This window comes from Geospiza fortis, unplaced genomic scaffold (genome assembly GCF_000277835.1).
Source record: "Geospiza fortis unplaced genomic scaffold, GeoFor_1.0 scaffold237, whole genome shotgun sequence".
Classification (NCBI taxonomy): domain Eukaryota; kingdom Metazoa; phylum Chordata; class Aves; order Passeriformes; family Thraupidae; genus Geospiza; species Geospiza fortis.
In genome coordinates, this window is record NW_005054319.1 from 4,549,718 (window position 1) to 4,572,913 (window position 23,196).

At 36.1% G+C, this 23,196-nt stretch overlaps 1 protein-coding gene across 1 annotated transcript in view; it reads left to right on the plus strand.

The window, feature by feature from the left end:
* The window catches only part of DNAH3 (dynein axonemal heavy chain 3), a 53,919-nt gene continuing 30,723 nt past the window's right edge, over positions 1-23,196 (plus strand). Inside the window, exons 1-30 of the mRNA XM_005420389.3 lie at positions 1-21; positions 1,085-1,204; positions 1,994-2,198; positions 2,458-2,491; positions 2,980-3,160; positions 3,665-3,854; positions 4,288-4,483; positions 5,397-5,522; positions 6,246-6,441; positions 7,723-7,902; positions 8,276-8,412; positions 8,570-8,675; positions 9,241-9,419; positions 9,709-9,893; positions 11,214-11,337; positions 11,916-12,072; positions 13,803-13,947; positions 14,229-14,440; positions 14,701-14,792; positions 15,215-15,329; positions 15,828-15,944; positions 16,118-16,297; positions 17,395-17,531; positions 18,168-18,369; positions 18,942-19,061; positions 19,115-19,121; positions 19,342-19,409; positions 21,061-21,175; positions 21,562-21,760; positions 22,758-22,866. Coding sequence (XP_005420446.3) covers positions 1-21; positions 1,085-1,204; positions 1,994-2,198; positions 2,458-2,491; positions 2,980-3,160; positions 3,665-3,854; positions 4,288-4,483; positions 5,397-5,522; positions 6,246-6,441; positions 7,723-7,902; positions 8,276-8,412; positions 8,570-8,675; positions 9,241-9,419; positions 9,709-9,893; positions 11,214-11,337; positions 11,916-12,072; positions 13,803-13,947; positions 14,229-14,440; positions 14,701-14,792; positions 15,215-15,329; positions 15,828-15,944; positions 16,118-16,297; positions 17,395-17,531; positions 18,168-18,369; positions 18,942-19,061; positions 19,115-19,121; positions 19,342-19,409; positions 21,061-21,175; positions 21,562-21,760; positions 22,758-22,866 — 4,155 coding nt within the window. The remainder of the gene's footprint in view (positions 22-1,084; positions 1,205-1,993; positions 2,199-2,457; positions 2,492-2,979; positions 3,161-3,664; positions 3,855-4,287; positions 4,484-5,396; positions 5,523-6,245; positions 6,442-7,722; positions 7,903-8,275; positions 8,413-8,569; positions 8,676-9,240; positions 9,420-9,708; positions 9,894-11,213; positions 11,338-11,915; positions 12,073-13,802; positions 13,948-14,228; positions 14,441-14,700; positions 14,793-15,214; positions 15,330-15,827; positions 15,945-16,117; positions 16,298-17,394; positions 17,532-18,167; positions 18,370-18,941; positions 19,062-19,114; positions 19,122-19,341; positions 19,410-21,060; positions 21,176-21,561; positions 21,761-22,757; positions 22,867-23,196) is intronic.

The following is a 23,196-nucleotide window of genomic DNA, read 5'->3' on the forward strand; positions in this document are numbered from 1 at the left end:
ATGCTGAGGAATACCAAAGAGGTAAATCAAATCAGTCCTTTCTCAAATTTTATTTCTAAATGGGCTCTACTTTGAAGAGGACACAATTTTGTCTGATAGAAACTACGTTCCAGCAGCCTCGTTTTTCAGTGATACCTCAGAAAGCAATAACCATTTGCTGAAAGTGTGTTAAAATTATGTAAAAAAAAGATTATCTTATTCAAACATAATTGTATTGGGTAATAACTTCCTTTTCCATGGTGATTTAACTCACTGGTGCTCACATACAACACACTTCCACCTCCTTTTTCTCAGTGTCACTATGTGTTCAGGAAATTGTTCTTTGTGAATCTCCTAAACAAGTTTGATTTAGGAAACTCAGAGCAGACTATGGGTGAGGCTTTGGCCTATACTGAGGAAGGTTGCCATCCAAAAGCATCTTAAACACTGTGAGGTTTAATAATTTTGTGAATATATCCTGACAGAACTTTGTATGACATCCTGGAGGCCATGTCAAAGTATTGTCACCTTGAAGAGGTGAAACATAATCCTAAAACATGTCAGATATCCTGACATTTGTAGTACAACACTTTGCAGAGTACTTGTGAGCAATTTTTTCTCCCAGCAGCATCCTGGTAATAGCTTCTTCTATAATTGGCTCCTTGTAGACATTAAAAAAATCTAGAGGGGTTTTTTCACCTCCCCAGTAATACAGTTCACACAACTTGGACTGTTTCACTGTCAATTTGTCAGTCGGGTAGGATTTAATATTCTAATGTCCAGAGTTTATACCATTACAAATTCCATGTGGAGTTTTTAGTATGATGTAAAGTATTTAACTGATTTTAAGTCGTTTTCAGGGATATAAAAATAAGATTTTTTTTAAACTGGCATTTGCTAGTGTTTAGAAGTTTTATAAAATGACTGCAAAAAACATGTTTTGATGAGGAACCCACCACAAAGAATGGCTGTTTCCTTAAAATTCAAAAAGTTGCCATTTGTAAGTTTTGATGAAAACTGAAGAACTCTGTTCCTTCTTCATGAATCTTTTTTGAAACAGAGTATTTCATAAACGTCTTTGAGGTTGCTTTTCATTTCTGTCTAGTCAGAAAACAATTCCATGTGCAATATGAGTCGTCGAAAGCAGTCGGTGAAATTATCGTTCCAGCGCACACCTACACCTGCTTCTGCTTCTGCTTCAGATGCACCTGCAGACTTGTATGAGGTATGTGCTCTCTCCCCTGCTGCCAGGGTATGTACACATTCCATCTGCTGGCAAATTCCCATTTCTTCCAATGGGGTTTAGTGGGCATGGTGGTACTAGGTCAAAGGTTGAACTTGATGGCCTTGGAGATCTTTTCCAGCCTTAATGAACCAATGATTCCAAGTATATTCATTGTATCTCCTGTACTTTTATCTCTGAGGATATTTTGAGGCATGCATCCCACTTGCCTGTGAGCTATCTTGGTAAAGTTCAGGCATCAGGACTGATGAAAAGCCCATCAATAAGTCACCTCAGAAAACATGGAATGAACAGACAAAAGAAACCTATTACAAATCCTTACTGTGATGTGAAAGAATGACAAGAGCTGAATTTGTTAACTTGTACTATTCTTCAGCTATTACAAGGATTGAGTGTTCAAAGTGGATAAGTAATTAACAAAGGCCTAAGGTATAGGAATTTTCTAAATCTAAGCAAATATAAGGAGAAGAAAAGAAGCAAGATAGAGATGTGGGGGAGTAGAAAGAACTAGATCATGTACCATCTTCTCTTATTTATAAAAAAATACCTTGATTATGCAAAAAAAACCACCAAACCCTGAGTACAACTGAAGTGTTCTGTAAAATTATCCTTATTCATGTGGAGAGCACAGTGATCTAAAAATGGATGGATGGTCTGACCTATGTATTTGCTTTTTGTACTAATTGGTGTTTAATCCTGTTCTAGCCCTAAGAAGGCTTTTTAAATTACTGTGCTTTGTAAAACTTTTGCCTTTTTTTTTTCCAATTTCAGCTTGTCCTTCAGAAGGCCCGTTATCCTCCTTTGATGCAGGAGTCATCATGGACTTTGGCAGCTCCCTTCAAAGAACAGCCGCACTACCGAAGTCCCAGTGACTCCATAGCTAATAACTACACTCCTACTGCACGGGATTTAAAATTAAAAAATATAAAAAAAATGAAGTCCTTTTCAATGATAGAAATAACACAGCCTTCACTGTGTATCCATATTTGAATCTGTTTATATGTTCAGAGTCAGTATAGACAAATTTGCCAGTACATGCATAACTTCAATAAATGTTTCACATTTACTAGTTAGGTTCATCCCTCCAAATAATCACATACAGTGCTTCTCTGTGACATTGTATTTTTTTCTTATTTCATTATGTGATTAATTATCTTAGCTCTGTTTTTCACCAATATGAAATATTTATTTGAAAAAGATGTCTGTATGTGATTTTTCTTAACTGAGATTTAAAGCTGCAGGGAAAAAGAGGCGATGGAGTTCTGACAGGTAATGTATTGTAATGGTTTAAAGATACAAATTATTACAGTAAATCTGGTTTCAGTTGTGATTTAATATTTCTTTTTACTGAATGCTGTGTTAAGCATCCAAGCATGAGAATGTAAGGCCCTACAAAAAATGTATGTGCATCAAGACTGGCTTTTGAGTCATACGATTTTAATAAGATAATCACATGAAAATACATTATGATATTGGGTAACCTAAATAACTGTCCTAGTAGGTTTGACTCTGATAGAACTGCTCATAAAATACTGCCTGTCTGAGTGATACTGGGCAGTTGTAAGGTTTGCATGCTTGCATCCTTTATATTAAAGTAGTATATTGGATTATGCAATTTTAATGAGAGTTTTTTATTGAATAATTGAAATACTTCCATAGGTCATACTTGTCCTCAGTGTGGCACAAGTGGTTTATATAATCTGTGTCATACATTACTGCTTCTTTATTCACTGAACTTGTATTCTTTTTTTCAAAAGTTCTTTGTTAAAGAATGTGAGTCGCATTTCACTGAGTGTACCTGCTCATACACCAGAGCTGCATGTCATAAATTATACAAACAACCAGCCACTGACCCCAGAAGAACAATTTGCTCTCATGGATTTACATGAGAAGGAGATAAGTAAGCGAGAAAAGATACCTTCAAGTGATGATTTAGAGGTATTTATATAATTTCTTTTTAAGATGAAAGTAGCAGCAGTAATCATCTGAAAGATATCTAGAAACTGTTTACTAAAGGGAAGCTCAGAAAAGCAGGCAGTACATGAGGATTAGGAGATGTAAATACTCAGTATAGCAAACTGCTGTTAAATATTGTCAACTCTTTCATTTGTTTGTAGCTACCCTGATTTTTGTTGTAAAGGCTTTGCGAGTTAAGTATCTTCCCAAATTCTTAACCTCTCATGTTCTCTAGTACTTTTTTGATCAGTAATTTAATATGCTGAACTGAGTTCCAGTGGTCTATGTGCTTGCATCAACACCAGTGGAAGTATTGTAAAAGATGTCAGTGCTTTAAAAGGAGCATAGGTAGATACCCCAAATCCATTCTATTCAAACACCTTTCAATTACAGAAAAGTGATAGAAAAAGCTAAAAATACTTTGTAGTAATTAATTATCTGTCACAAAATTCATACAATAAGCGTAATCTTTTAAACATTTTTTAGCGGTACTGTCACTACATACATAATGGAGTGCGAGAAGACATGCTGGCACCTCAGGATAAGGAAGTGGTGAATAAAATTTTAAAACACTTTCCAACTCACGTTTTTCCTGGCCCAGAGCCGGAGAAATTCCTGGCACGTTTGAAAGGAGAGATTAGGAAAGATTATCGTATCAGCATCATGAAAGCCATTGGTAAGACTCACAATCTCTGAGCAGTTCCAACTATGTAGACATTTACTGCACTTTGAAAATGAATCTCCTTCTATTCTTAGCATTCCTTTGGGAATCTTAGAATTCCTTTGGGATCAGTAGAACTACAGTAGATCTCTGAGGGAAAATAACCTGTGATCATGCTATACAGCATTCAACAATTTCAACAAATATCTATTTATGAAACCTTACATCCCATCAGGTGGAGAGATGGAATGAAAAATTGTTTCTCCTGTCTCCTGTTTTTAGAATCAGGACCAATTTTAGTTAAATTTGTGATTATATAACTATATGACTATGTTAGTTTTAAATGTGCAGAATTCTACTTCTTCCTGAACTACGAAGATACAGTGGTTTTGAATGTAGGTTTTGGCTATATATGCAGTCTAACCATGATATATATGATTTGTTCTAGTTGATTATATCTTATTGGATCCAGCTGAGAGGAAGAGACTTTCTATTCAAAGCACCCCACGCCCTTTTCCCCGGAGAATTGTCTGTGCACCAGTCCCATGGCACAGCTCTTACAAAGAATCAAAAAGTTGGAATGAAAGCAATCTGTTCATAGTGAATTCAATGATGCCCACTTTGCAAGAGCTCTGGCTTTCTCAGTAAGATGGCTTGTTCATAGGACCTTAATGAAATGTAGCATGTTTTTATTTAATGATTTGGTTAGAGTGCATCTGCTGACTTCTCTACAGAGAATCCTGGGGGAGCCACAAGATAGAAAGTGGTAAAATATGTCTATTTTCTAAATAGTTCTTGTTTTTTGAGCCTTTAAGAATTTCAGCATAAAATGATTGTTTCCTGCAATCACTGAATGAACATGTGTTATATGATATGAAAAGATCATCCCCTTTGTTAAAAGATGCTATGCCTAAATTAAGATCCAGTGCTCAAGTAAATGTTGATTTGGAATTCTCATCATGGTTGCTGTTATGAACAAAATTAATTCTTAAAATTGAATATCTTTCAAATGTTTGTAGTTGAATTTGCCCCGGGGACACTTAAAAATTGAGATGTGTTATCTTAGCAAGATATTATGGTAATTAGTAATTCTGAGAGCTGTTTTTGCATTTAAGAAACATTTGCAGGAATTTAAGCTTGTATGTTACATACTGTGATATTTGCCATGCTGCTGAAATTTCATTTTTTTTCCCCATAGAGTAGTCAGGATAGCTACTTAATAATACGGAATAGAAGCAGTAGGTTTCATTCTGTATGTTCTTTAAGGAATGGATACACTAATGAATCTAGGAAAAGGAGAAGGCAATTTTAGCAAAGAATTAAGAGTTTTAGATACAGCAAGTACAACTAAAGTTTGTGAAACCCTTTATGTTTATTGATAGAAAAACCCAATCAGAAATGCACTTGTTGGATGGCTTGGCGATGGAGTGATACTTATAAATGAAATTACATTTTTAGTGTTTATAACACACTTGAGGCCTTCCAGACTATATTTCATGGATGTTTTTTTTTTAAACAGTATTCCCTGAGGATCTCCTCTGTGTTCCCCTCTCCTAGGTACAGCCACCTGCGGTTTGTTCGCACTGCAGAGGTGCTTTGTGGCCGCCTGCCGCTGCTGCCCGCGGAGTTTGAGGACATCGTTCGGAGGCACTGCCTGGAAGCTCGGGATATCCTTCAGCACAAGTCAGTGCCAGCCCTGGTAGCTGTAGATAAATAGAATATCTCAGGGTCTGACCTACATCAAGGCCTGTTTTTAAAACAGATCTTAGACAGAGATGGCAGCAGTCCCAGCCACAAGGCTGCCAAAGCAAAGGGGGGAATAGCCCTCAGAGGAATAAACACTGAGACACTGTCAGAGCCTTTGGAACTGCAAGAGTGCTTGTGCAAGAATAAATAGTAATAAACTATGAATAAATGGAGACTGGAATTCAGAAGGTTTCTGACCATGCGAGGAGTGGAGTCTATATCTGTAAAAATGGTGATGGAAAATCTTTTTTTTTTTAATTACGGAAATCAGTCAATTTAAGAAAGAGAATATATGAGACACATGATGGAAAGTATTTGTATTCTGCTGCCTGAGATATCTTACAAACTTGTTTCTCATTTAATGCTAATAATTGAATATTTTTTCATAACTAATAAAACAATATAATTTACTATTGTTTTGTCTATTACTATTAATTTAAACTAATCATAGTGGTCCATTATAACAAGCATCCTTAGCTTTAAAACTCAGATTTCCTCTAAGTCCTGGAAGGTATAGTTTTGTTTGATATCTAATTATCAATTCTCTTCCAGCCCTTTGGATTTTACTCATTCTTTGGGTAATTTCTGAGTTTAGATTTCATTGCAAGGAGCAAAGTAAGACTAACAAGCCTTTAAAAATTTTGTATTATTTCATTGTAGGTGGATTCCAACTTGTGCATCTATTTTTATTGATAAGAGACATATGTGGCTTCATTTTGCTCCTCAAAGGGACTCTGATTCCTCTAAGAAAGTTGAAAGCTATTTTAGCTCTGTGGCAGCTCTAATGTCATTACAATTGCGTGAGATGGTTATTAAGTCATTAGAAGATCTTCTTGCATTTTTTATGATCCACAAGGTATGTGCTTTTATATATATATATATTGTTTTCTGTCTTACATGGAGGTAATTCATATAGCCATAAAATCTAGTGCTCTTTGAAGGCTAAAATGTCCCAAATAGCTCTTGCCTCCATAAAAAAATGGTTGTATCCTTCAAAGGCTTGTATATACTCAGTGGATATTTTGCACAGTCAAGAACTGCTGACTTGAATGATCACTCTGGCAGGTCTAGGGTCACAAGTAAGAGTTGGTAGAAGATTTCAGCTCAGTCTAGAGTGAGTGTGCATTTATTTTAGTTTAGTTTAGAGTTTTTTTAGTTTAATTTTCTTGGTCTTAACCAGTTACAGTATTTCTCTGAAAGCACAGAAACAATTCCCTTTGAAGACAAAAGTGTGCACAGTCACGTGTGTAATCCTTTGCAGAGGTGATTTATGGATGTGCTGTCCCTGTCTATACCCTGTGAGTGCCCTATATTATTTCAAGTAATGCACAGAATTATAACAGTAACCATTACACCACAGGAGTTCTTACCACTGTTTTGCCTAAAAAGTTGCTTGTTTGATGAAATTAGTTTTTTAAATATAGGATCACCCAGGACCTACCTTGATAAGACAAAATGAATAAATATGGTGGGTTAAATACTGGATTGCAGAGGATCAATTGAATCAATCACTTGATGCAATTTACTATCAGACCTTGCACTAAGCCTGCCCACTAAGCTGTGCATCTGGATGATGATTGTGTGGCTGATGGTTGAGGTTTTAAATTTTTTTTTGGTTTCATCTGGTGGGTTGGTTTGGGTGGGCTCTTCTATTTGTTTTGTTTTGTTGCTTTTTTTTTTTTTTTATTTTTTTGCTTATTATAACACCTGCAATAAGAATCTAGTCATGGATTAGGACTCCATTATTGTATAGGCAATTTGGGGGTAGTGCACTTCTTACTGACCATACAGTTAAAGGCAATTAAAACTAGATTCTACAATTTATTTCTGATAGATATTATAGATTCCTTTTTTAAAATAAATGTTGTTCTGTATGATAATAGTGATGTACTTCTGCTACTTAAGAGAAAAGGCAATTAGGCTTAAATCCAGTTTCTTAATTCTAGCTTTTATAGAATCATTTAGGAGTCAGCAACATAGGATCTTGTTTGAAACATCAGGTTTTGTATAAATATCAGGGAAGATAATCCCATTGTTATTGTGTAATAAGGATATTTGGGGAGTTTGAACGGTTTAAAAATTTTTATTCCTATAGCTTACTTCCTTGTTCTGTAAATTTTTCCTTCTTTTCCCTAAGGATGGCAATGACTTTAAAGAACCATATCAAGGAATGCAGTTCTTCCTATCTCAGATACTCATAGTCAAGCTCCGTGTGAAAGAGCCTGATATTGTCTTTGAGCCACCTTTGGGAGCATGTTGGGATTTAATCAGTCACTGCTTCCAGAAGATCCTGCAGAGTTCTGAGGAGCTCCCAAAGGTGCTGGATAAGTTATAGCTGCATACAAAATACAATATTAATAACAACTATCGTTCATATAAAAAGTTATGAATGAGGCTGAAGACTGACAAAGAGAAGATAAAGATGAGGATTGTGAATCATGAACTGTGCAATCTTTTTGTTTATAGAAGATATTTTTCAGATTCAAGTTATATTAAAGCACTGATTTGATTTTCATATAGTTTTCACACTGAGTAACCATGTGTTAATTATGGATCAGAGCATTTTCACATTGGACTATTTTTACTAAATAGTGATTCTTTTAATGTGATAGGGGAATGGGAAATAGAATACTTTTTTTAAATTTTGCTATTCTGTGTCTTGTAACAGTATTTGTAATGATTTCCTTTAGGTAGAGAAAATTCTATTTCCGGAATTACGAAGAGGTGATCTCACTCTTAATACAGTCAAACCACAAGAGTCATTGTTTTTAGAGTATATAAACAAACTTGAAAAGATCTTTGAAAGCAACATAGTTGGTCCACAGAAGTAAGTTTTGGCTGGTGACTCCATTGCTCTTTCAAACCCTCAGTTTCATAGCACTGTCCATTTGACTAAATAGACAGTTTGAGTGTATTTGTTTCTTTCTATAGAGAAACTTTGCAGCAGAAACTTATGTTTGTTTTTGTGGTCTTCTGTGTTTAAGGTATTTAAATGTGTACAAGAAGTACAGCAATCTTTTGAACAACAAATCACGGCAAGATGTCTCAAAATTTTTGGAAAAAGTTCCTTCTTTAGATGCTTTAACTGAGGTAATGTGTTCCTGACAAGTGCAGCACGTCATTACAGCTGCTAAAACATCACACATGACTTCCTAACTTATTGCCTCAAGAACAAATCACTTATTTCACCCTTGGGAATACTAGGGAGTGCTCAATTTACATAGCCCCTGACTTTATGGCTGCTGTGCAAGTGTAGGAGGAGGCTTCTTTATAACCTTCTTCTGTCAGTTTTGTTGTTCTTTCTTAGCAGAAAGGCTGTCCAGAGTATTTGGTCAATCTGCAGCTTGCTTGTCTTTTAAATGTCTTTTCCTCAGTCAGCCGTGTCTATTCTTCCCTTTGCATCCCAGAGTTAGCATATGGCTAAATGCTTCCCTAGGCAGCTTGTGGTCTTCCCTACTATGGCAAATTACTGTGCAAAGCTTTCAGCCCTGGAATCTGTGGATAAGAGCAGGTCTCTGGAAAGATAAAAATGACTTTTCCTTCTTCTGTTTAGAGTAAATGATCCAGTTTGTTGGATGGAAACTATTCGTTGTGTCAGAGTTTTCAGCTATAGACTTTCAGGAAAAATAACAGATTTATTATATTCTGTTCTTAGAAGATTGACAGCTTCACAAAACTGAAAGGAGAGATTGCTTCTATGGATATCACTGTTCCTCTGGCCATGTTCTGTCTGGATGCTCTACAACTGAATGAGGAACTCTGCAATCGGACCCAGAATCTCAAAGACACATTGATTGAATTTGAAGTGATGGAAAATAGGCAGTTGAATCAAAGGTACCTGTTTGCATGGATGGTTCTTGGTGTCTGCCTGCCTTGATGCTGTATATCTGTATGTATATGAGATACCTTTACTCATCTGCTGAGGTTTTCAGTGCTGACCAGACAAGTGCAAGATGGGCAGCCAGGCTAAACAGGGAACTTTGGATAGAACTCACAGGAAAAAAAAAAAGTTCAATGTATGAAGAAATCTATTTTTTTTTCAAAGACAAAATCATTTTACTAGATCTTGCGTCTCTCTTCATTTACAATCCCAGTGATATGTCTGTTCTCTTTTTTGTTGAAGAATTTGTGATGACTTTAACTTTATTGCAAAGAGAATGAGTGAGGTGCCTCAGAGCACTGAACAGCTAGTGGAATATGAAGCATTCTTAAAGAAATCCAGTGATGTTACTGTTGTAAAACTGAAAAAGGATCTCGAAAAAGCAGCACAAAGGCTGCAAATCCTCATGGACTATGCTGATCTCTCTGGTATGTCTAACTACAAAATATAAAATTTCCATATGAAAATATTTATATATAAATAATGGGCTTTGCATGCCTAAATATTGCATCTTCTAGGATGCTAATGGAAAGTTCCAAAAGAGATAGAAAGGAAATAAAAAGAATTCAATAGAGGCCAAAGTGTACCAGTGCAGGTAGAGGAATGGCACACAGCACAGACAGAGCTTTTTAACCTGTTTTAGGTATTATCAGGTCATTGTTATGTAATCTGGCCAAATGATGTTACACCTCTGTGTAATTAAATAAAAATTCTCCACATAAAAGCTATCCAAAAAGCCACATGCCAAAGGCTCTATGACAGCATATAGAAAGTGTAAGAACTTGCATCTCTGCAGCTGAGGATTAGATCAGAACAGGCCTTTAGTTGCTTTGCTGTCATGGTTTGCTGTTCTTAGCTAATATGAAGGCTGTTTTCTTAGACTGAAGATACATCTGGAGAAGTTACTTTTAGTTTGTGCTTTTATCCAAAGCAAAAATGTAATTCACAGATGCAGTCTGTTTGCTGCACCTAAAAAGGGAGAGCAGTTAAATGAATGCAAACCTATTTTAGTGTCAGGACAATACTGTTTCCTTAAGCAGAATACACCTTGGATCAGACAATGCTAGAAATAACAAGGATATTTCATGTTTATTAGACTTCATTTGTGATGAAAATTAGAATGCCTATGGAAGCCAGGACAATTTTCTGTTACATTTTGGACTGGAGTGTTTGCAATTCAGTATTTCATAATTACATTTTCTCTGTAGCTGGGTTTATAAACATGTGTCCTACATTAGTTATAATGACCTAAGTGCACTGAGCAAACAAATATGGAGATGTGTGCTCATCTTGTAGTTGTGATGCTCTAGCTTTTGTGAATAATTCAGCATTTACAAATTGGGGACTAGAAATGGTTTAAACATTTATTCATCCTATGTAGGTATAATACACATTTAGTTAGGAGTGGTCTCTCTGTGTGTAGTTGAATGGAATTGATATTCTGGAATACCTGAATGGAATTGATATTCTGGAATAGCTGGTGCTACTAACTGTCTCTGCCTAGCTAACATCTTATTTAGATAATTTCACATTCTTAACTTGATTTTACAGTTTTGCTGTCAATCAGACTTGTTTTAGGGAAGAGTTTCTTTGCAGTAAAGATAATCCACCCACCAGTTTCTCTGCTTATTCCTAAACATGGTTTAACTGTTTTGCTTGTTAGCAGCCATTCTATTATATAATAACCATTCTATAAAATCATTGGTTAAAAGGTATTTTCTTAAAGGTGACTATATTTTTTATTTTAGATGAGGACATAAACCTGAACAGCACAGTTTTCCTTTGGCTTGATGAGATAAAGAAAATATTTGAAAGCAGTAAAAACAAGTTGACTGACAGGAGAATTGAGGTGGAGAGGGCATTGTTTGAAAGGTATGGTGTTAAGTAATTTTTTTTTCACTGGGTATTTTTAAAGAAAAAAAAATCTCAGTATGAGTAGAAGGGAGATAATTTCAAAGAAAGAAAACTTAGAAGGCACCTGAGAAAGTAAGGAATAAATCTAGCTTGTAGTATTATGGAGATTTCTGAAAAATACTATTGGTAAGGGTGGATTCGAGTATCCCTACACTTAAACAGATCTGAAAGGAGGAATGGAGGATTGGTCCAGAATATTCATAATTTTATATTGTTATATTGTATGTTGATTAGTACAGCACTACACATAGTTTTGTTACATTGTTTTCACTCTTCCTTTCTTTTCTCCAGGTAGTAGAGGTAGCAAATATAAGTAAAGTAAATCAATTGTGAGGGTTGAAAATGAGCCTTGAATTCTAATCCTGTGAACTGCATAGTATTGATATAAGTGATTAGTGAGCTTTCACTGGCATATGTGTTTTCACTAGTATTGAATCAGATTTCATGTGACAATGCCTGTTGTAATTAATAAAATAAATGAAGCCTGAAAAGGAATGAAATACAACATCATATTACCTTAGCTATCTTTATCTTAGGTGTTCTCAGTTTAAGGAAACTCTTGAAGTTTATAATAAAGAATTAGAAAGCTTCAAAAAGCGAGGAGATATTGTGACTGCAGAAGAATTGAGGAAGAATACTGAGAAGTTGGAAAAGTTAAATAAGAATATAGCTGATGCTCTAGCAGAATTTGAGGTTAGTATTTATTAATTGAGTATGGAGTGGGTTAGAATGTGCTGGATGAGCAAAAGTTTGCTTTCTGCCCTGATTTTTTTTCAGTGTTCTGGCCATATATTGTTAAGATGGCTTTAAAATTTCCAAATTCACCAAGATGTGGCAAATATCTTCATGTGCCTATATGCTGGTTCGTCCCAACTACTAAGTTGAAGAGCAAATTTTGGGAAAAAGTATTTCAGGGAATTTTAAAAATTAAAATAATGAATTTCAGTGTTTCCAAGCAGTCAGTAGTACCAAGATGCTATCTAGAGATCTGGCAATGTTGGCAGAGAATGTAAGGGAGCTGGCATTTTTCCTGAATCATGGTTTGTGCACTGGAGCTGTGTTTTCAGCCCCTCTGCTTGTTCTCTAATTAAACCCAAATATATTTCAACTGTTTGTATAATTTCCATTTAACGCCGATAGGCATTAAATATACATTTTAACACATAACATGAATTTCAAATGCTAAAAAACAAACAGGAGAGCAAGATGTCTAGATTTTATTTAGGGCTCTTCAATTTACTGCATCATCCTAAGTTGAACAGTTTGTCTCAGCTGTGACTCTGCTGGGAAATTAGAAGGGTTGTCTTTGAGAGATATCACAGGCATTGTGAGGCTTAATTAATCTTCTAAATCACAGTGAGAGAATGAAATTTCTCCATATATGGAGTCATAAGGGTCAAGATTTTAATTAAGTCCCACTCAAAAGAAAAAAATGGAACCAATTTATTGAGTTTAGAATTTAAATAAACTGGTAGTCCTACACATTAACACTATTAATCTGATTTAAATGCATCTAGTATATTTAATTAGTGTGAGTTTACAGCATGGATATGCTGTTATGGGCTTAATCAGTTGTTCTGATCTACCTAAGTTTCTTAATACATGATTGCAATGAGAGGTGTATCCACACAATTTAAATGACATGACAATTAGCTCAGTCAATATATGAATTTAAATACCATCTTGGAACATGAATCTTTATGTTTTTTCTGCCTGCAGCTCATATTGTATGTTTACAAGTTTTATGAAAGGCCTGTTAGCATTATAAAAGCACAGACTCAGGACTCAATCTGAATTCAGTGTCTACATTTCAGACAGCATTTCTCTGTGCTTCGCGTCCCTACTTGTAAAATGAAGATGACAATACTTTTTAAAAATCTAAATATTTGCACATTGACTTTTACTATAAAATCTTTTGGATGAAGACAATGTCTTACCATGAATAAATACAGCAATTAACACCTGTTTTTATGGGAGCTCTGAGATAATTCTGTAAAAGAAAAAAACCTAATCACAAGTTTAAAAAAATCCTAAAAGCCTCTCTAGCTGAGGGGCTTACATTTAGATTTCACTGTGGATTGGAAACTTGTGAGCCTTGTTTTCACTGAATTACATAGTTCATTATCTTATTTTAAAATGGATTTGGATTTTAAAATTTATTTGAGTAGTAAAAGATACCCTCAAATACTGAGTTAACCATTGGACTTGATCTTAGAAGGGTTTAGGTTGGAAAATACCTCTATGATTCTGTGAAAGGACCAGGGGAATTTTCAAGAACACTGTTACTTTATGCACCTAAAATCCACAGGCCTATATCAACAGATCTGTGACATGTCAAATAATTGTGTATTGTCTGTTCAGAAGTTTAAACAACAGTAGGAATTTTTGATGGGAATAACACACTTTTCTTTTTCCCCCTAAAGGGTATTAATTATGAAGAAGATTTGCTTGGGCAGGAGAAGAGTCAATTTCCTCTCTTGCAATCTATAATTACAACCAAAGAACCTTATGAGCAGCTTTGGGTAACAGCATATGCTTTCCATATCAAATCTGAGGAATGGATGAATGGTGAGGCTTTGATGTTCATTTGAAGAAACATGTTATTTGCAGTTAGTTAAGTAGAAGCTGAGAGGGTTGATTAGTCATGAGAAAATAATTTTAAAGGGATAAATGCTGTTAAGCAGTGTGAAATAGAGTTACTGACTTGGATTTTGCATTAAGGTAATTTTTTGTAACACAGTTGATTTCCAGTTAAAGGACAATGAGGAAAAATAGCTGTAATTAAACTACCCTGGCAATCTCCTTGTGCTGAAGTGCCTGCTGTGCTTTTTTTATGCTGCTGTATTCAGGACCTCTTCTGCAATTGAATGCTGATGAAGTTACTGAAGAGATTGGAAATATGTGGAGGACCATGTACAAGCTCTGTAAGAGCTTCCCGGATGTGCCTGTGCCCAGGCGCATGGCAGAATCCATGAAATTCAAGCTTGATAAATTTAAACAGCATCTTCCTGTCCTGTCCGTTGTCTGCAATCGTGGAATGAAGGAGAGACACTGGGAACAGGTACTTTAAACTCTGCTTTAGCTGGGGAAATATTCTTCCATAGAAACTGTCAGTCCAATATCTTTTCTCCTGTGACATGATAGATCCAGTTTTGAAATTTGTAACATCACAGGCAAAAGCTTCTTTAAATTAATAATTTATGGTAGAAAAGCAAATTAGGGTGTTGGACTAATACTTGGTTGGAATTTGTTGCTTGCTGTTTGAAAGTATTTTACCAAAAGGCATCTTGATAATAGACTTGTTTCTTACTTTATTTTCAGATCGGTAAAATTGTAGGATGTGAGATCAAACCGGATGAAAATACTAACCTTAAATACATGTTGGACCGTGGACTCTCAAAATTTATTGAAGAGTAAGAAGTTTAATCTAGTGTCATTTTTTAGACATTGTATTTCATAGCTCAGATACCAAATTTTAGTTCGTTTGGGGTTTTGTGTGCTGTTAGAACATGCTGTAAAATCAGCTATATTTATCAAGGTATGAACTGTCAGTTGTTCTTGTAGCACAAAGGCATAAAAATCCACTTGTATTCCTAAATCACTTAGTTTGCTCATTCAGAATTTTCTGTCTGTATTTGTCTTCCAATTAATGTCAATATCTCTAACTTGGTGAAGCTGAAAGTGGAAAAATATTCCTTAAAGAAAGATTCTATGATATTATTAAGAAATTATTATGAAAGGTAGTCTGGTATGCAGCTCTACATACAACTGCTTTTTTTTTGATCTTCAGCTATGTTACAAAAACATTTCAAATGTGTGTTTCATTTCAATTTAGAATAGAACCTGTTGGAGCAGCTGCCAGTAAGGAGTATTCCTTAGAGAAATCAATAGAGAAAATGAAATCAGAATGGGTCAACGTGCACTTTGGTTTGGCCAAGTACAGGGATACTGTAAGTAAACACTAAATCAATATATATATATATCTGAAAAGAATTACTTTGATTCTGAATACCAATTGAGAAATATTAGAGGGATGTTGCTGCTTATTCATTGTGGTCCAATGGAAAGTTGTATCTTAGCCCGCAGCTGAGCAAATGTCTCCATTATTATAAGTCCTTTTATGTGGACTTAAGTATCTGGAGAGTTTGTGATCTCACATGCTCATCCTAACAAATCTGTGAGCCTGAGGACTTCCCCAGCATTGTATGGAAAGCTGGACAGTAGCAAAAATTTAACTTGCCCAGAAGAAAGAAGAGTCACAGTGCAAAAGATTGAGTCAGAAGGCACCAGCTTCCTATCACAAAACAATCTCTGTCTGGACCTTTGAAACAGAGGTGTACAGAAGAGATTCCATTTGATATCTTCATGTGATAGAGTAGGGGGAAGCAGGATGAGTGGTGAAATACAGTGACTGCCATCTGACTTACCAAAATGTGATGTGTTCACAGGACACCAGCATCCTGTCGGCAGTGGATGACATCCAGCTTTTGTTGGATGATCATATTGTCAAGACTCAGACAGTGTGTGGCTCTCCCTTCATCAAACCAATAGAAGATGAATGTCTGGTAAGGAAAAGCCAGTTTGACTGAGCTTGCATGTCTCATAATAAGCTTTCCTCAAGTGCTTCAGGGTATTTTGACATGATAAGACATTAGACAGTTAACTAAGAATACATATTCATATTTTTTGTTTTTTTCTTGTTGTAATTTTGCTTAACTACTAAATGTTTTCATTGCAGGCTTGGAAAGATAAGCTGTGTTTAATGCAAGATATTATAGATAGCTGGTTAAAATGTCAGGCAACATGGTTGTATTTGGAACCAATTTTTAGTTCAGAAGACATTATAGCTCAAATGCCTGAAGAGGGCAGAAAGTTTAAGATTGTGGATTCATACTGGAAAAATATTATGACAGAAGTGGTAAGTGCTAACATTTCATGAATTGTGCATTTTTATGCACACCTGGTAACGTGATTATTAATATCATGGGCATACACTGTTCTTTTCTGCTGTTGGGTATTTGGAGTGGAAAATCCTTTACTGAAGTCCAACAAATTCTAGTCTTGCAGTGAAATTGTAGATTACATAATTATTGCATTGAGATTTCTGTAAAGACTGAGTGTTGAAGGGTGAATCATAGCTCAAAGAAAATGAATTCTAAATGGTTTAGCTTTCTTATGGCTAAATGGTCAGAATTAGCTAGAAAGGTGAATGATTTGTGCTTTCAGGATGTGGTTAGGACTTCACTGACAAGGTACAAAGCTTTGTCTGGATACAGTGAGAGTTTGCATTAGACTTACAGGGTGTACACACTTTTGGAGAAACTAAATGGATTTTTTTTTCAAGTGATTGTTCTCTAATTGTGACAGCATGGTTATTAAAAAATTTAGTGAATATGGACTGTCGCAGTAATGTGTCAGGTTAAGATAATGGGAAGAGGAAGTGCAATTTGGTAACCTGATCAATTCCTGTAAATAAGAAATTGAGTAAGAGGCCAGACAGTGGTGGTGTAAGCTGAAATGTTTGTCAAAAACTCTGGGAGTGTGTGGTTGTATGGTAAAGGTGTTGAAATAATCAGTGTAGCTAAGGAGGAGTTGAGACCTGTCCAACAGCTCAGACTATGAGAATGATGAGGCTGTACTGGAATAGAGCCCTCTGAAGAGGAGTGTTATCAGAAAGAGAGGACAGGAAATAATTGTCATGTGCTGTGTCTCTGGTAAAACTTATTTGTGAGTGGAAAACTATGTAGCAAGCTCAAGACATAGGAGCAAGAGCTTAAGATCTTATTTGTTGATATTTCCTTCATTAATGTCTATGAATTTCAAGTAGGTAAAATTGACAGTCTGAAAAGCAAAACTATCCAATAATGCAAACATATTTAATACCATGAAAGCACACTATAGAGAAGAATTACAGCATTTTAGCCTCCTGCAGTATATGTGATTGATGCTGACGATTTTAATGTAAAACTTATTGCAATTTTTAGCAGTTTCTGCTATGTGTTTGTTTTTATAAAGGTGAAAGACACAAAGGTACTTGTAGCAACTGAACAACCCAAGATGTTAGACAGACTTCAGGAAGCAAATACTCTCTTAGAGGACATTCAAAAGGGGCTGAATACCTACCTGGAGTCGAAAAGATTATTTTTCCCAAGGTAAATTGATGAAACAGGCCCAAGTTAGGAACGAGAAGCTGTAAGCTCTTTCAAACCATTTCTACTGAACTTAAAAGTCTCATTTTATAAACATATGTGGGACACGGTCACATGCAGCAAAAAATGAAAAGGTGTTCTCATCTCTAGACATAACTCATTTTCCTCAGTTGTGAAATGCCAGAACAGGCGGGGATGGGGAGGCACAATCTGTCTATCACAATGTAAACTTGGATTAGAAAGGCATTATTACCTGCAGGGTATTTTTGAAGGAGCCTTCCCATGGCTGATATGCAATTATGTCCCTGCCCCACCCTCTTTAGAGGTGTGTGATGTGTGGGAGTTGTTCATGATCATGAGGAGCAGGATTCAGGGTTTTTACAGGGTACTTAATGGCTGGCTGGAGCCATCTGGTCTTCCCTCCCGAGTTTGAGAACCCTTATTCTTCCTTTGCATTGAAATTCTGAAAAAAGAGATGTGATGAGTTTTATAATGTTAAAAATTGCTTAAGGAAAGGGATTTGAGATAATAATTTCCTTTCTGATACACTAGTATCTTAAGCAACAATAAAACCAATTGTATGAGTAGATTATTAATGGAAATTTTCATGATTGGAAAGTAATTGTATTTTTCTGGCAGATTCTTTTTCCTGTCTAACGATGAGCTGCTTGAAATACTGTCTGAAACAAAGGATCCACTTCGAGTACAACCACATCTAAAGAAGTGTTTTGAAGGAATTGCTAAACTGGAGTTCACAGAAGATCTGGAGATCATAGGCATGATCAGTTCAGAGAAAGAAATAGTTCCTTTCATAGATAAAATCTATCCAGTGAGAGCAAATGTAAATGTTTTTTTTAATTTTACTATATGAAATTAGATTAATACATAATACATCAGATAAAGTGCATGTTTTTGAGGGAATTAGGTTTAAACCATTTGGGATCACATCATGAAAGGAGTTTAGGAAGTGAGAGTGCAGACTGGTATTCTAGAATAAAAAGGATTTCCTACAAAAATGAGTAAGACATACCAGTTTGCAGTAAATTCCTCTGAAAGATGGAGCATGTTGTAAGTTACAGACACTCTTTTCCCTTAATCCTGTAGGAGCAAAGCATGCCCTGGGTTGAAATGAGCAGGCTTAGCTGATGATGCAATCTGTGTTTTTTGTTTAAGCTTATATGAAACATATCCAGTTTCTTTACTGCGTTGTCTTTATATACCTGCCTTGAGACAGTGTAAACTACAATACTACCAGTCATATTTTGGGTAATTTCAACCTTTATTTATTTTATATACAACTCCCAGATATGAAGAAAGCATAGTTAAGCCTAACACATTTCAAATAATTTGTCATTGAAGAAGAATACAACCAGGAAATGTGTATTAACTCTTAACTCTTTTTCTTTCTTGAAGGGCATGGTAGAAAAATGGCTTCTGCAAGTAGAAGAAATGATGTTGGCCAGTGTCAGACAAGTTCTTCACGATGGCATAAAAGGATATAGCCAGGTAATTATTCTTAAACTATGGTATGAGGTAGATTTCACAAACAAATATACATGAATAGATTGCTCAAATTCTTAACCAAGGAAACTTGTTTGAAGCTAAGTGGAATCCAGCTCTTCTTGTGCAATAGTACCAATTTGAAGTTTTAGTCCTGAAGTTTCAGGGAGAAAAAGTATTAAAGCTTTAGATGCTGTTCTAATTTATTTGCAGCATGAGACAAAAGACGTCTGAGGAAAGTAATTGTTGTCAGTGCCATAATCTAATGTGTTCATATGACTTCTTGTGTCTGAAATTGATCTTTTGGTTTAAGGTATTTGTGTTTCATCCATTTACTGGACAGAAGAAGTGTCTGAAGCTATAAGAAAAAAAGCTTTACAAGTAAGATTTTCTTCTAACTTTCTATTTCTAGGTGCTGAACTCTGATTAATTAATTAAAAGCTCCTTCTAGCAAAGAAGATCCTCAACAAGATACTGCAATTTACTCATGCAGTGCTTTATTTTGTTTTTCCTTTTGCATTGGGTCTTAGCAGAGGTTTGTTCCCATTTACTTTGGTGTATATCAGGAGAATTCCTACTGAAGGAAATTGTATTACTTCATTTATGAGTGATACTGGTGTGAATTGAAGTGTCAAACAAAAAGTGACAGGCCATTGTTAAACGCTATGTATTTTTATTTCTAATTCCTTTCTCTACATGGGAAGCCTCAGAGAAACATGCAGTCAGAAGTCTCTCTTTACAGGTGGGTGCAGTTATTTCAGAGAATCACAAAATCAATGAGGTTGGAAAAGACCTCGGAGCCTATCGAGTCCAGCCCATGACCCAGCACAACCTTGTCAACCAGACCCAGGCACTGATTCCATGTCCAGTCTCCTTAAACACCTCCAGGGACAGTGACTCCATCACCATCTTGGGCAGCCCCTTCCAAGGTCTAATCACTCTTTCTGTGCAGAAATTCTTGCTAATATTCAATCTAAACTTCCCCTGGCACAGCTTAAGACTATGTGCCCTTGTCCTGTCACTTGTTACCTGGGAGCCCAGCCCTCACCTGGCTCCAACCTCTTTTCAGGGAGTTGTAGAGAGGGATAAGGTCACCACTGATTTCTCTGGTTATTGCTTGACTCTCCTGGTGAGGAAGGTGCAGCAGCCAAATTTTTTATTTCATGCAAGAAACTTTTCTTACGTGTTCATAGTGCCTCTGTCACTATAGCAGTTTTAACTATCACTTCACTGAGACTTTACTCAAACACATGCTCAAGCAGTGGAAATAATCTCTGTTTAATTCAATGGGCTTTTCTGTGATCCTATTTAAGCTGAGTGGATGAAGATTTATTTGGAGATTAAGTCTGTCAACAGAACGTTTGGGCTGCTTTTTAGATGTTGAAATAGAAAAGTATTAATAAACTTTACATCAAATACTACTTAATGCCTTTAAGTAGTAATAATAATGCCTTTTTGTTTCTGTATCCTTACTGAATATCTTAGCTTTAACTTGCCTGCATTGTTTAACACCAGTTGAAGATCTTATTCAATATATCCAGACAGAACTAAAATGTTTATTACTTTCAGAGAAAGTATCCTGAATAATCCATAGCTGAAGAAAAATGAGAAGGAATCACAGAACAACGAATCACAGAATATAAGGGACCTCTGGACATCATGTAGTCCAACACCAATTTAAAGTAGAGCCAGCTAAACCATGTTGCTAATGGACTTGGTCCCATATGCCTGTCCTTCCTTGTGTGGGGGAAGCTAAACAAAGAATATCTGCTCCTCTCCCATTGTAGAGTTTTGTCACTTCCATTAGGAAGAAAGATAGGCCTTCTTCTTTATCTGCCATAAATATTTTTGAAGTGTTTACATTAAAATAAAAATGCCAGTATACCAAAGAGAATTTAAAATATTTGTGTGGTGCCCAGACTACCATTAATATGTTTTGTTAGAGGGGCTGTCTCCAATGATTGCACCCACAGGAGCTTAGGAACTGCTGGCTCCAGCATCCCATTAATGGCTGTGTTTGTTTCTGTGGCAGGATTTCTTGGAGAAGAGCAATGTCCAGATCAAGGACATCGTTGAGTTGGTGAGAGGAAAGCTGTCCAGTGGAGCCCGGCTGACCCTGGGGGCTCTCATTGTCATTGATGTGCATGGTAATGTGCAGCTGCTGCTCCCCTGGGGCAGCTGGGCCAGTGCTGCTGTCAGTACCTGGGTGGATTTTGGAGAGAGGCACCTAAAATGCTTTCTCTAACTTGAATCAGCCTTTACAGAGTTATTGCTCAGCTCTTTGTGCAAATGAGGGTTGTTCAGTACTGCACAAGGGTCTTCCATCTACTTAGAACAGACACTGGAATCTAGTTACAATTAAACTGATTCCCTATGCAAAACAATTGCAAATTCCTCTCTAACATGAAAACCAGCCTCTAAATGTTGAATTACTCTTACATAGCTCTAAGTAAATGTTATTTTACTTGTAAGTTAAATAAACTACCTCAGCAGAAGAGTCGATTTTTTAAACAGTCTGTGTCCTACTCTGCAGCTCGTGATGTGGTCTCAAAATTGGTTGAAGACAAAGTCACGGATCTGAATGACTTCCAGTGGATTTCTCAGCTGAGATATTACTGGACAGAGAATGATGTGACAGTGAGAATGATCACAACAGAAATGAAATATGGTTATGAGTATCTGGGCAATTCACAACGTCTGGTTATAACCCCACTGACAGATCGATGTTACAGGTAAGGACATACTGTCTGTGAATAATGACTTCTTTTTCTGGATTGATCTCTGTTTACTTCCTTTTTCCCTGTTAATAATAGGAGGAACCTCAGAAGCTAACATTTTCTTGTAGATTTTGCCCTAATATGGTAAAAATATTTACAATATATAGCCTTCTACACCAGTAGAGTAATAGATTCTACTGTATCCAAGAAGGTGCTTCTGAAAAGAGGTGGCAGCACATGGTATTGGAACTGCAAAGAATTCTACAGTAGCGCTGGTCAATTCATTTATCTGAAGTAAGGCATAGTTTGGATATGCCTGCCTGTAAGATAAATGAGGTAATTAAAAAGCCCTTCACAGATACTCGAATGCAGTTAGCTTCCTGTTCCTCCACTGGCTTGCAAGAGGATGTAATGGAAATACTTCAGTCCTCAAGGTTAAAATATTCAAAGGCATTTCATATTTCACTTCTGGTGAGCCCTCAAGACATGAGTTAAAGCCTTTGAATGATGGTTTTGTAAAATAATTAGATCACTCCAGTATCAACAGGGGTGTCATTTTAGTAGGGCGTTCAGTTGAAAAGCAATGTGATTCCCAGGTTTTTGTAACAACCTTTATGCTTTCTCATCCATTTCTAAAGATTGGCTGAATTTATAAAGCCAGCTTCAAGCTCTTGCCAGTTCAAGTGCCACTTGAGGGAAATGTGTGTTTTTGCAGACTACCATTTTGCTCATGACACTGTTCATTTGCTTGTGTAATTGAGGGTATACAAGGAGGATGCATGTAATAAAAGCCTTGACATTCCTTCTAGGCCAAGTGGCCAAATGTGACCTTCCACAATTAGGAATCACTTATGAGACAATACTGGGTTTTTAAGGCAAACTTTGAAGTCAGTAGAGAAACAAGTGAATTGTTTTTAGGAGAGCCTGTATAGGAAAGTACATGTCAATCCATTCAGAAATAATCTGATGTTAAAGATTGCTATTTCTAATGCCTGTGTTCTTAATAATGTAGGACATTAATGGGTGCCTTGAAATTAAGTCTTGGTGGTGCTCCAGAAGGGCCTGCTGGGACTGGCAAAACAGAAACAACAAAAGATCTAGCAAAAGCTATAGCTAAGCAGGTACCAGAACTCCCTTTTTTCGCTTTCTGCTGTTTATGTTTGGATATGTAGATATTAAAATGCCATTCTTAAGCAAGTGCTGCTTATTTTGTAGCTATTCATTTACAGTTGGACTCAGACATCTTAAAGGTCCTTCCCAGCCCAATGATTCTGTGATTCTGTTCTTTATTCAAGGGAATAGTTGGTAACAAGCTCACATTTAGGACTGTGTCTATATAGCATCCTGTTTTTCTAATCCAAAATTAGCAACAGTAATCCCTTCCCGTTTTAGATGCTAAGAATTTTATAGAGGTAATACTTTTGTGGAAATACTGAGAAATGTTCTCTGTG